A 14,200-nucleotide genomic window follows, 5' to 3' on the forward strand; every position below is an offset into this window, starting at 1 on the left:
GTCCCGGGAATGAGAAAAGGGTTAAAAGAGCATTGTGTTGTGGAAATCAAGGCTGCTCTTCAACTGTATAACCAGATCTCAAATGTCTCTCTCACAGGTCTGAGTTCAAAGAGCTTAATACAAAGTAAGAGTTGAGTTGACAAGACAGTCTGAATCCAAAAGTTAAGTTTTTGGTGTGTTTTTTTTTAAACAGTGAAAATGTTAGAAAGAGAAGCACGTTTTCCAGCTCCTAGGTATTTTGCCAAAACCTATGGTCGGAAATAAATGCTTCAAATGCAAACTCTTGGATCAATCTTACCAGCAGAGTTCAGATGACATTCCATGGAGTATCTGTTTGATTTCAGATGCTTAATTGCTGCTAGTAGACAGGAAGTACTTTTGCTCATCATGCTTTAATTCCATTTTCATTTATAGCACAGTTGAGTCTGATTCTGTTGATCCATCCATTGTCCACAGGGCCTTGCAATTGGGCTGCCACTCATGCAGAGGTGTTCCTCAGTGGTACATTTTGGATATAGAGATAGCAGCAGACAACATAGAACTTCTTGCATTTTGATCTAGCATTGTTTTTTTATTGAAAATGGCAGTGCAAAGGCTACTTTCTCATAATCTGTTAAGCCCTATGTGTGTTTTATTAAGTGGGGGAGAGGAGAGAACAAGCCCACCTTCACAAGAACAAATGTGCCATTTACAAAAAAAAAAGTGGTAACACAGCTTGAAATTTTGAGAAACAAAATTAAATGAGCTGTGAAGACTATTGAAAATCTATCAGAGCCGTAATGAAAAGTACCTTGTGTTCTCTCCAAAGCTAAAAAAAGAGTCTGGTATGATTTAATAAATTCAGTTTGAATTATTCTACCAAAAAAAGTTCTAAATTTGGATCTTATGTGCTCTCCCATTTTACTGCTCAAATAGTTTAGAATAGTTTAGAAACTATTCTGGTGGTGCAGTGATTAGAATGCACTACTACAAGCTAACTCTGCCAATTGTGAGCAATTGGATCCTGTCCAGCTCAAGGTTGACTCAGCCTTCCATCCTTCCAAGGTCGGTAAAATGAAGAGCCAAATTGTTAGTGGCCATATGCTGCTTAGAGAGGACTATAAAACACTGTGAAGTGGTACGTAAGTCTAAGTGCTATTGATAGTGCTATTAAAAATTCCTAGGAAAAAATGATGAGGGGCAGAAAAACCATGGAACAACAATCACACTACTATTTAAAAAAGAGTGATCTGGTTTTATGTCCCAGTATCAATAATGTTGTTAGCTGCGAAGTCGTCTCCGACCCATCGTGACCCTATGGACAACGTTCCTCCAGGCCTTCCTGTCCTCTACCATCTTCTGGAGTCCATTTAAGCTCACACCTACTGCTTCAGTGACTCCCTCTAGCCACCTCATTCTCTGTCGTCCCCTTCTTCTATTGCCTTCAGTCTTTCCCAGCATTAGGCTCTTCTCCAGTGAGTCTTTCCTTCTCATTAGGTGGCCAAAGTATTTGAGTTTTAGCTTCAGGATCTGGCCTTCTAAAGAGCAGTCAGGGTTGATCTCCTCTAGGACTGACCGGTTTGATCGCCTTGCAGTCCAAGGGACTCGCAGGAGTCTTCTCCAGCACCATAGTTCAAAGGCCTCAACTCTTTGGCGCTCAGCCTTTTTTATGGTCCAACTTTCACTGCCATACATTTCAACTGGGAAGACCATAGCCTTGACTATACACACTTTTGTTGTCAGGGTGATGTGTCTGCTTTTTAGTGTGCTGTCTAGATTTGCCATGGCTTTCCTCCCGAGGAGCAAGCGTCTTTCAATTTCTTGGCTACAGTCCCCATCTGCAGTGATCTTGGAGCCCAGGAAAATAAAATCTGTCACTACCTCCATTTCTTTCCCATCTATTTGCCAGGAATTGAGAGGGCCAGATGCCATGATCTTGGTTTTCTTAATGTTAAGTTTCAACCCAGGTTTTGCACTCTTCTTCTTCACCCACAACATGAGGCTCTTTTGTTCTTCTTCACTTTCTGCCATTAGAGTGGTATCATCTGCATATCTTAGGTTGTTGATATTTCTTCCGGCAATCTTAATTCCAGCTTTGGATTCATCTAGCCCTGCCTTTCTCATGATGTGCTCTGCATATAAGTTAAATAGGCAGGGCGACAGTATACAGCCTTGCCGGACTCCTTTCCCAATTTTGAACCAATCAGTGGTTCCGTGTCCAGTTCTCACTGTTGCTTCTTGGCCCACATATAGGTTTCTCAAGAGACAAATAAGATGGTCTGGTATGCCCATCTCTTTAAGAACTTGCCACAGTTTGTTATGATCCACACAATCAAAGGCTTTAGCATAGTCAATGAAGCAGAAGTAGATGTTTTTCTGGAACTCCCTAGCTTTCTCCATGACCAGCATACATTGGCAATTTGATCTCTAGTTCCTCTGCCTCTTCAAAATCCTGCCTGTACTTCTGGTAGTTCTCGATCCACATACTGCTGGAGTCTGGCTTGTAGGATTTTAAGCATAACTTTAGGTTTAGGTTAGGTTTAGGTTTATTCGATTTCTATACCGCCATTCTCCCGAGGGACTCAGGGCGGTTAACAGGGCATATATAAATAAATAACAGTACAAAAATTAAAAAGAGATTAAACCAATGCCCAATTAAAATACAATAACAATAAAATAATAAAAAAAACCGTTAAAAAGACCCTCCCCATCAGGCCAGACCAGCTAGTTCAAAGAAGTGGGTCTTCAGCCCGCGGCGGAAGGAGCGGAGGTCCGGTGCCATCCGGAGCTCAACCGGCAGTTGGTTCCATAGTGCCGGAGCACCCACAGAGAAGGCCCTCCCCCTGGGGGCCACCAGTCAACATTCCCTGACCGAAGGCACCCTGAGGAGACCCTCTCTGTGGGCACGCACAGGGCGGAGGGGAGTTGACGCCGGCAGCAGGTGGTCCTCGAGGTATCCCGGACCCATGCCATGTAAGGACTTGAAGATCATAACCAAAACCTTGAACCTCACCTGGAAGACAACTGGTAACCAATGCAGCTCGCGGAGCAAAGGTGTACCGGGAAACTCCCAAGACAACTCTCGCGGCTGCATTCTGTACCAGTTGGAGCCTCCGAGTGGTCTTCAAGGGAAGCCCCATGTAGAGAGCATTGCAGTAGTCCAGGCGAGAGGTCACGAGCGCATGAGTGACTGTACACAGGGCATCCCGGTCCAGATAGGGCCGCAACTGGCGCACCAGGTGAACCTGGGCGAAAGCCCCCCTAGTCACGGCCACTATATGATCTTCCAGAGTGAGTCGTGAATCTAGGAGGACTCCCAAGTTGTGAGCCCTATCCACGGGGGGTAAAGACTCACCCCCCATAAGAAGAGATGGAGTATTTTGAATGTCCCGGGATGCCGGAATGCACAGCCACTCAGTCTTGTCAGGGTTGAGTTGAAGTCTGTTCCTCCCCATCCAGGCCCGCACCGCCTCCAGGCAATGGGACATCACATCGAGGGCATCACTGGGGTGGTTTGGGGTTGAAATAAAAAGTTGGGTATCATCGGCATATTGATGATACCCAACTCCAAAACCACGAATGATCTCACCCAGCGGTTTCATGTAGATGTTGAACAGGAGAGGCGAGAGGACCGACCCCTGAGGAACTCCACAAGCGAGAGTCCTAGGGGTCGACCTCTGCCCTCCTGCCAACAACGACTGCGAGTGTCCCAGGAGATAGGAGGAGAACCACTGAAGAACTGTGCCTCCCACTCCCAATCCCCTGAGATGCCGCAGCAGGATACCATGGTCGATGGTATCGAAAGCCGCCGAGAGGTCTAATAGGACAAGGACAGAGGAATATCCTCTGTCCCGAGCCCTCCAGAGATCATTCACCAGAGCGACCAATGCCGTCTCCGTGCTGTACCCGGGCCTGAAACCTGATTGGAACGGGTCTAGATAATCCGCTTCATCCAGGACCAGGGGAAGCTGATGCGCCACCACACTCTCAACAACCTTCGCAAGAAAGCGAAGGTTGGAGACCGGACGAAAGTTGTTCAAAACAGCTGGGTCCAGGACAGGCTTCTTGAGGAGAGGTCTCACCACCGCCTCCTTCAAGACGGCGTGGAAATTACCCTCACTCAAGGAAGCAGATATAACTGCCTGGAACCAGCCTCGTGTCCTCTCCCGGGCTGCATAAACCAGCCAAGAAGGGCACGGGTCCAATAAACATGTGGTGGAGCTCAGCATCCCCATAATCCTGTCCACTTCCTCAGGGGTCACAGAATCAAACTCCTCCCAAATAACATCGACAAGACTGCCCGTGTCCTGCTCGTCAGACTCTTCTTTTTCTTTGGGATGGTTTTAGTTGCTACCTCTTGTACAGTGTCGCGAACCTCTGTCCATAGTTGTTCAGGCACTCTATCTATCAGATCTAATTCCTTAAATCTATTTGTCACCTCTACTGTATATTCAACAGGGATATGATTTAATTCATACCTGAGTGGCCTAGTGCTTTTCCCTACTTTCTTCAGTTTAAGCCTAAACTTTGCAATGAAAAGCTCATGGTCTGAGCCACAGTCAGCTCCTGGTCTTGTTTATACTGACTGTATAGAGCTTTTCCATCTTTGGCTGCAGAGCATATAGTCAATCTAATTTCTGTGTTGACCATCTGGTGATGTCCATGTGTACAGCCATCTCTTTGGTTGTTGGAAAAGTGTGTTTGCTATGACCATCATATTCTCTTGACAAAATTCTATCAGCCTGTGCCCTGCTTCATTTTGTACTCCAAGGCCAAACTTGCCTGTTATTCCAGTTATCCTTTGGCTTCCTACTTTAGCATTCCAATCCCCCATGATGATAAGAACATCATTTTTTGGTGTTAGTTCTATAAGGTGCTGTAGGGCTTCATAGAACCGGTCAATTTCATCCTCTTCAGCACTGGTGGTTGGGGCATAGACTTGGACTACTGTGATATTGAATGGTTTGCCTTGGATTCGAACTGAGATCATTCTGTCATTTTGAGGATTGTATCCCAGTATTGCTTTTCCTACTCTTTTATTGACTATGAAGGCTACTCCATTTCTTCTGAGGGATTCTTGCCCGCAGTAGTATACCGGATGGTCATCTGAATTAAATTCACCCATTCCTGTCCATTTTAGTTCGCTAATTCCTAAGATGTCGATGTTCAGTCTTGACATCTCTTGTTTGACCACGTCCAGCTTGCCTTGATTCATGGATCTTGCATGCCAGGTTCCTATGGAGAAAAAATCTTTACAGCATTGGACTTTCCTTTCACCACCAGACATATCCACAGCTGAGCGTCCTTTTGGCTTTGGCCCAGTCGCTTCATTCTTTCTGGCGCTACTAGTACTAGCTCTCTGCTCTTCCCCAGTAGCATATTGGACGCCTTCTGACCTGAGGGGCTCATCTTCCAGCGTCATATCGTTTTGCCTTTTGGTACTGTCCATGGGGTTTTCATGGCAAAGATACTGGAGTGGGTTGCCATTTCCTTCTCCAGTGGATCACGTTTTGTCAGAACTCTCTGCTATGACCTTTCTGTCTTGGGTGGCCCTGCACGGCATAGCTCATAGCTTCATTGAATTACGCAAGCCCCTTCCCCACGACAAGGCAGTAATCCATGAAGGGGATCAATAATGGGTTCCGTCAAATCAACTATTCAGCCATGTCCCCATCCACATATTGTTTTCTCTTTTTTGAGGTTTATGGGGAAGGCAAAATCCTTATTTCACTGCATCTTTTAATCAGTCATGGGTTTTTAAGCTCCTGCTGTGACATTTTACTTCTTAAGCTAATTCATCCTTTTTAATCTTTCTCTCTTGATGATGGTTTAATAATGTTGCTGAGTTGCTATTTTTACTTTTCCTTGCGCTTTAAATAGTCTGTATTTTATATTTTATGAATATTAAGGGAAAGTAGTACAAATGAAAGCAAATTATTTTGCAGCCTGCTAGAGATAATTAAGGAGATGGATTCTGAAATGGTCTGTGATGAGCCCTCAGTCATCAATTACAGATTGTGAACTTTCCCAAAGACTCTTCATTTGTATCTTTGTCTCCTTTTTTGTGTGAGTTTGTCCTTTCATCTGATTTTGTCAGATTATCTGCATTACTTACAGTTTATTAGTCATTTTACTCCTAAATGACTCCAAGCAACATACAATATAAGGATCAAAAACATCAAGCAAATGTTGATGCATATTATTACGACAGCACTAATCAGCAGACGGGGGGTGGTAAATGAAAAATTAATATCAACCATTTCTCTTCTAGAGCTAAGGTTCACCTCTTTTCAAAAAACAGAAAAGAGAGAAGGCAATTTATGTAAATGAGCACTGATTTCAATGATCTGGAGACACTTGTTCCCAGTTGTGATATCTATCATCCCTCCCTTTCTGTTACCTATATGCCCCCTTAACTACTGATAGAAGAAAATATTGTAGCTCAGGGTTGAACTGTTCGGACATTGGTGTTCTTTGAGACTGGTTGTTTTCTTGCAGACATTTCATTATCCAATCAGATAACATCTCAGACAAACAAACTAACAGTAAACAACAGCCCAATCAAAGAACCTCCAAGAATACTCCCACCAAAAGGACAAGCTATTAGTATATAGAAGAGAGGTCAAACTTTTCTCCCTTCTAGCATTGATGATGTTACCTAGATAGGTAATGAAAAGTCTGCAAGAAAAAAAACAAGCTCAGAGAGCCAGCAGTGTGCTGCAGCTGCCAAAAAAGCCAATACAGTGCTAGGCTACATTATCGGAGGGATAGAATCAAGATCACGTGAAGTGTTAATACCACTTTACAATGCCTTGTTAAGGCCACACTTGGAAGACTGCATCCAGTTTTGGTCACCATGATATAAAAAAGATGCTGAGACTCTAGAAAAACTACAGAGAAGAGCAACAAAGATGATTAGGGGACTAGAGGCTAAAACATATAAAGAACGGTTGCTGGAATTGGTTATGTCTAGTTTAATGAAAAGAAGGACTAGGGGTGACATGATAGCAGGGGTTGCCACAAAGAAGAGGGATTTGACTTATTCTCCAAAGCACCTGAATGCAGGACAAGAAGCAACGGATGGAAACTAATCAAAGAGAGAAGCAAGAACTAAGGAGAAATTTCCTGACAGTCAGAACAATTAATCAGTGGAATAACCTGCCTCCAGAAGTTGTGAATGCTCCAATATTGGACATTTTAAGAAGAGACTGGACAACCATTTGTCTGAGATGATATTGGTTCTCCTGCTTGAGCAGGGGGCTGGACTAGAAGACCTCCAAGGTCCCTTCCAGCTATTCTATTCTATTCTATTCTATTCTATTCTATTCTATTCTATTCTATTCTATTCTATTCTATTCTATTCTATTCTATTCTATTCTATTCTATTCTATTCTATTCTATTCTATTCTATTCATACACCAAGGACCCCACAGTCCCTTAGCTATACCACCAAAATAATCCATGTTGTATATAAATAAAACTTTGAATCTTTAATGAAATGCAGCACACTAGTCAATTAATGGAATCTACACATGGAGAAATTTGCTTTTTGTCTAAAAATCCTGTACATTGGAAATGGGTAGTATTTGTATTCGTTTGTATTTCTCCCATTTTATGGATCATGGTGATCACTATCTAACTGCAATGGGCCTTCAACGTACACGCAAACTTTTGCTACAACAATGTTTTCATCAGCCTTCTTTTTACTGAGTTGCAAAATAAACCCAAGTGCAAGCATACCTTTTGCTACCACTGGCTTTGTGATAGTATCTTGCCTTTCCAGAGGGAGCTTTTCAACATTGCTGAGTTGTTGTCTTGCAGGTTTTTTACACATTAATTAATTAGCACAATGGCACTCCTAATGCTTTTTCTTTCTTCTATATATGACAGTTGGTGACATTTGCGGTAACTTTTTCCTCTCCAAGGTGACAGTGCTGAGGTGGCAAGATGCTGCTGCTGCTTCTTTTTTTTCCTAATGTCTTTCTTGTGGATGTTTTCACAGCTGGGGAACTCAGGGTGACTTTTCCACGACACATGCCCTTCCAGCTGTGAAGGTGAAGCTGTTTACGGAGAGTACCGGTGTCCTGGCTTTGGAAGACAAAGAACTTGGGCGGGTAAGAGCAGGCACAGCTGTTGACCGCACCAGCAAATAATGCAATGATGGGAATGACAACTTTGCATCTCTTGTTTTTGGTTTTAATTCTTACAAAACTCTTCTTAATTTTAATTGTTTCACATGTAGCTTTTTATCACCTGTAAGCCATCCAGGGTGCCTTTATTGGTAAGATGGGCAACACATACAGGAATAAATAAATGTGGTGTGGTAAAATTACAGCTGCCGAAACATTTCTTGAAGAAGGAAAGAAAGGTTGGACAGGTTTTTGAAAAACTCAAATGTTGATTTTCAGTTTTGAAGACACAGTGAACATGTGCATGCACACACACACGCACACACACAAAATACCCCTGTGGAGGCTGAAAGTTGGGCCTGAAATACATTTCTGCAATTTCTCCATTGGTAAAGCATTTCTAAGAGAAGGCTGACTAAGAATCTTGCATGAAAGAGAACCACAGGGATTGCACATTTTTCCCAGACTGATGAGACACAGTCCCCAAAAATTCAGACACAGGTCCAAAGAAGTCAGAGAGGAAAATAAATAACTGTTAAAAGGGCTAGGGAAAAGAGGAACTTCTCATCTTAGTAACAACTCCTCCCTGAAATAAACATAATTAAATTATTGGAAAGAACACAGGATTTCGGGGGCAGGGGAAGGCTGCGAAACCAATTCTATGTAATTAACATATGACATTAATGTTGATTTAGTTAACGAAAGGGAATTAAAATATTGTGGCTGAGTGGTGAACCTTATACTGTGTATCCTGAGAAAAACCCTCCCCCGCTCCCATAGCTAGTTTAGTCTAGTGGTTAAGGTGCTGGCTTAGGAACCAGGAGATGGTGAGTTCTAGTCCTGCTTTAGGTATGAAAAATCATCTAGGTTGGGCCAGTCATTCTCTCTTAGCCAGTGGTGGGATTCAAATATGTGAACAACCAGTTCTCTGTGTGGATGCTGCTTCCGGAAGTCCCTTCTGGGTCTGGGCAACAAAAACTTAACTATCGGTTCTGCCGAACTGGTGCAAACTGGCTGAATCCCACCACTGCTCTTAGCCCAACCCACCTCACAGGTTTGTTGTGGGGAAAATAGGAGGAGGGAAGAGTATTAGGTATATTCGCCAGATTAAGTTCTTTATAAATGATAAAGGTGGGTTAAACATCAAAACTAACAATAATAGAAGCATTAGTGCCTTCTTCCATTGGCCAAGCCAAGGCATTAGGAGGAGGAGGGGAAGGAGGAGAGGAAGGAGGAGGGGAGAGGGGAGGATTCCAATAATTTATTTCCCAGAGATGAGTGCAAATCAACGCTGATCTCATTTTAGAGCATAGATGGGATTGCTGCTGAGGCTGTTAACAATCTACCTCAGGTAGGGCAAGGTTGCCAGAGTAACTCTGGATCTATGGAATGAATTTCATTTGTCACCTCTCTGATCAGTAGATAATTCACCATATTCAGGTTAGCAGCACAGCTGAAGTTGAATTAACTGTGGCCTGTCCGTTTCTTCCTCCAGTTACAAAAACTGACAATAATGCCAACTTTCATTTTTTTTAAATTACGTAACAGGTTCCCAGTGATATTAGCTATATAAGAGCCTTGGTGGAGCAGTGGGCTAATGCCTCCTTAAGTAACACCAGCTGCCTGCAATTAGTGCAGGTTCGCATCCCACCAGGCTCAAGGTTGACTCAGCCTTCCATCCTTCCGAGTTAGGTAAAATGAGGACCCAGATTGTTGGGGGCAATTAAGCTGACTTTGTAATAATGCCGCTTGGGGTGCGTGTGAAAGCCCTAATAAGCAGGCATATACTGTACATAGAATGAAGGCTACTGCTAAGCTTGTAAGCCGCCCTGAGTCTTCGGAGAAGGGCGAGATATAAATGGAATTAAAATTTAAAAAAAATAAAATAAAATAAAATAACATCACGCTCCTGAACGTTTCTTCTTTTTTTTCTCTATCTCGATGTCATTTTTTTCCCCATAGCGCCTTCAGCAGCATTTATCTTGGTGACAGATATAACTGCCAATAAATTCCCTTTGGGCTCTGCTTTGCCTCTACTCAGCTTCCTCTGCTCTTCACTTACTGCTACATGGGACGCAAAAAACATCTATCTATAAGGCTTACATTTAACTTTTACTAACCTTAACTGCAGAATGCCAGATAACTCAATTGTTCTTCAGTTAAAACACCTACTTCCCCTTCCCCCATCTTTTGTATAAGTTATTAAGTTCTAGCTCTAATTTGAAGTAGATGAGAAATGAGAACTGTCTGCATGGATGTATGGTTTTTATTCCCAAACTGCGTAGACCAGTTTTTTAAAAAAATCTGCTTTTTAAGGTCTGTTAGAATCTAACTGAAAAGAATGTTTCTCTAAATTATTATTTAATTTAGCTTATATATTGTTCTAGGGACGCGGTGGCTCAGTGGGTTAGGACGCTGAGCTTGTCGATCGGAAGGTCGGCAGTTTGGCGGGTCGAATCCCGAGTGCTGCGTAACAGAGTGAGCGCCTGTTACTCGTCCCAGCTTCTGCCAACCTAGCAGTTCGAAAGCACGTAAAAATGCAAGTAGAAAAATAGGGACCACTCCGGTGGGAAGGTAACAGCGTTCCGTGCGCCTTTGGCGTCTAGTCATGCCGGCCACATGACCACGGAGATGTCCTCGGACAAGCGCTGGCTCTTCGACTTTGAAACGGAGATGAGCTCCGGCCCCTAGAGTCGGAAACGACTAGCACGCATGTGCGGGGGAACCTTTACCTTTACTATATATTGTTCTATTTCCAGAGATTCTGATTCTGCCCTACAAATACAAAATAATTAAACAGAAGAAGTTACAAGTAGTCCTTAACTTACAGCCATTTGTTTAGCAGCCATTCAAAGTTACAATGGCACTGGAAAAATGGAACTTAAAACTAGTCCTTGCACCCATGACCGTTTGCAGCCCACCCCCCCCCCGTGCTCATGTGATCAGAATGGAGCTGTTTGGCAATGAGCATGTATTGAGGTTGCTATCTGCAACTTTCCCAGCTGGGTTCCAACAAACAAAATCAATAGGGGAAGCTGGATTTGCTTAATGACTTCATGACTCACTTTACAACTGTAATTGTTTGCTTAACAACTATAGTAAAAAAAAAAGATCATAAAATCTGAGACGATCTACTGAACAATTGATTGCCTTGCTTAGTAATAGAAATTCTGGTCTCAGTTGTTCTTTTTTCAGTATGTATTTGGAAATGCAATTATTTATACACACACATGCACGCACACACACACGCACACACACATACACACTCTTTAAAAATGCAAGGAATAAAAGAGAAAGGTGAAAAACTGCAAATAGGAGAAGTAGGAGTCTGCAAAATGAAGGCATCTCTCATGCTCTTGTGCTTCACTTAGCTCTTTTTTCCTGATTCAATATATTATCAATATATTGGGTCAAAATGCACATTCTTATATTGACCTTATGAACTTTCTAACATTTTATGTATGGGTTAATCCTTGAAACTTTTCTTTGTATTTTCATTTCCAGCACAGATGATAATTTAGCTACATTAACTATATTTCATTCAATAAAATCAACTTCCACCACTTGAATTTGACCTCAATTGCTTTTCTTCTCTTCAAGTTTAATATATTAAAGTGTGACAGTTCTGTGGACATTGTTTAATGTATTTCTCCTTCATTGGTAATGTATTGTCTTTGTTCAATGACTTTTTAAAACTACAGTATTAATATTGTGTATGCTTGTGACCAACCAAAATTTATTGCTGTACTTTCAATTCCAAGACTCTATCTTTTGTAAATGTCTTCCAATTTATACCTCCCAATAAAATAACTAATGAGTATTATAGAGTATTTGAAGAGCAAACCATATATACAGATTAGCACAGATTAAGATTAGTGGGTAGGACACTGAGCTTGTCGATCAGAAGGTCGGCAGTTTGGCGGGTCGAATCCCGAGTGCTGCGTAACAGAGTGAGCGCCTGTTACTCGTCCCAGCTTCTGCCAACCTAGCAGTTTGAAAGCACATAAAAATGCAAGTAGAAAAATAGGGACCACTACGGTGGGAAGGTAACAGCGTTCTGTGCGCCTTTGGCATCTAGTCATGCCGGCCACATGACCACAGAGACGTCCTCGGACAAACGCTGGCTCTTTGGCTTTGAAACGGAGATGAGCACCGGCCCCTAGAGTCGGAAACGACTAGCACGCATGTGCGGGGGAACCTTTACCTTTACCTTTTTACCTTGCCTCACAATACATGTAAGAAGGGGGAGGAGCTGTGAGGCCCCAAGAACCAGGACCAACACATAGAGTTACTTCAGAGTAGAACCCTGCATGGATTCTTGAATACTGCCCTTCCAAACCACATGCTGGAATTTGATATAACAGACTGGAATTCTTCTCTCTTTTGTGCTACTTCTCAGTTTTCAGCTGAAATCACTATTAATCTAGTGCCCATGTCATGTTGAGTCATGATATAATTTGGGCTTAAGCATGTTTTAAAGTTGTCCGGAAGTGTGCGTAGGTGACAATGCATACTTGTGCTATGAAGGGGTTGCCGGGTAAGCCTAGATTGCAAATGGTTGCAGACGAGTCAACATGCATACCTCCCAAATTTCAACTATATGTTGGGCAGAGGTGCAAATCCTGCATGCTGATCATTTGATCCCATTTCCTGTTGGGAAGTTTTCTGTGCTTCCCAACTTCCTATTGAGAAGTTTTCTAATGCCTCCCTAGCTGGAATGTTAGCATTTGCAGAAGTATAAATGCAACAGCTATGCAACTGTCTCCAAATGACAAATGGATATATTCCTTGAAATGCCATGACATGGAAGTCTAATTCTCACCTTATGCATTCAAAGTCAAATCATAACCCATTAGGCTTACGGTGGACCAATATAACCTCTTTTAAGTAGCAGCCGAGTTCGTAATACTGAGAAAAGGTTACTTTCACACAAGACTTTTTTGGTGCAATCACCCTGCCCAGTCATTGAATTACATTGTAGATCCTAAAAAAGACCTCTAATCTTTGCATTGTTCTTTAAACTTTTAAAAAAGAGAAGGTGGCAAAGCTGTATAATGCTGTTTGGTAGAGTAGCACATTTATTTATTTTACCTGTCATTGGACTGATGTGACAGTTCCATATCTCATTTACCTTACCTCTCATTGGACAGATATGGCAACCCTGAAAATGCACATCATTTTTATGATGATGCTATTGTACGAACTCTTATCTGGGAGCAAAATAGTTCTGAGAGATATATATCCATGGCATCTGCTGTGGATTGCACATACATGCACTCTAAAGCTCAGCATGTTAAAACTTTGTCTTTAGGTTGTTCTTCATCCAACACCAAATAGCCCCAAACAATCTGAATGGCACAAAATGGCTGTTTCCAAAAACTGTCCTGATCAAGACCTGAAAATCAAGCTTGCTGTCCGAATGGATAAACCACAGAATATGAAACATTCTGGGTAAGCAATTTATTTTTATTTATTTTTTTGCAAATTACAGTGATTGCATGTTACCATGTTTTCCAGTATTATAATAATTGAAAAATATCATCTTCTTCTCCCAGATTGTATGAACTTAAAAACTGAATCAATGAGATTTAGTTTACATCTTGTTGAGAATGATTGACATGTTTTATTTCTCTTAATATTTCAAACTAAATGCCCTCTGAAAATAATCACTCTTTTCTATCCTACACGTGAACTAAGAATATTATTATTATTCTCAAAAATGAACAATCAAGGGTTTTTAAAAATATAAATCAGTGTCATTTTCCTATATTTTATTTCTTGCACTTGTTGTTGTTGTTTTTAGTTGCGAAGTCGTGTCTGACCCATCGCGACCCCATGGACAACGTTCCTCCAGGCCTTCCTGTCCTCTACCATCTTCTGGAGTCCATTTAAGCTCATGCCTACTGCTTCAGTGACTCCATCCAGCCACCTCATTCTCTGTCGTCCCCTTCTTCTATTGCCCTCAATCTTTCCCAGCATTAGGCTCTTCTCCAGTGAGTCCTTCCTTCTCATTAGGTGGCCAAAGTATTTGAGTTTCAAATTCAGGATCTGGCCTTCTAAAGAGCAGTCAGGGTTGATCTCCTCTAGGACTG

The 14,200-nt window shown here is 42.1% G+C and overlaps 1 protein-coding gene across 6 annotated transcripts in view; it reads left to right on the top strand.

Moving 5' to 3' along the window:
- CADPS (calcium dependent secretion activator) overlaps positions 1 to 14,200 on the top strand; it is a gene marked incomplete at both ends in the record, with an annotated part of 451,066 nt that overhangs the window by 215,448 nt on the left and 221,418 nt on the right. For all 6 annotated transcript variants that reach the window (XM_081320037.1, XM_081320036.1, XM_081320040.1 and 3 more), the window contains 2 exons: positions 7,982 to 8,093; positions 13,420 to 13,559. In XM_081320037.1, the coding sequence (XP_081176163.1) occupies positions 7,982 to 8,093; positions 13,420 to 13,559 (252 nt within the window). The remainder of the gene's footprint in view (positions 1 to 7,981; positions 8,094 to 13,419; positions 13,560 to 14,200) is intronic.

The sequence above is a fragment of the Vipera berus genome (assembly GCF_964194415.1).
Source record: "Vipera berus genome assembly, chromosome: 2".
Lineage (NCBI taxonomy): Eukaryota > Metazoa > Chordata > Lepidosauria > Squamata > Viperidae > Vipera > Vipera berus.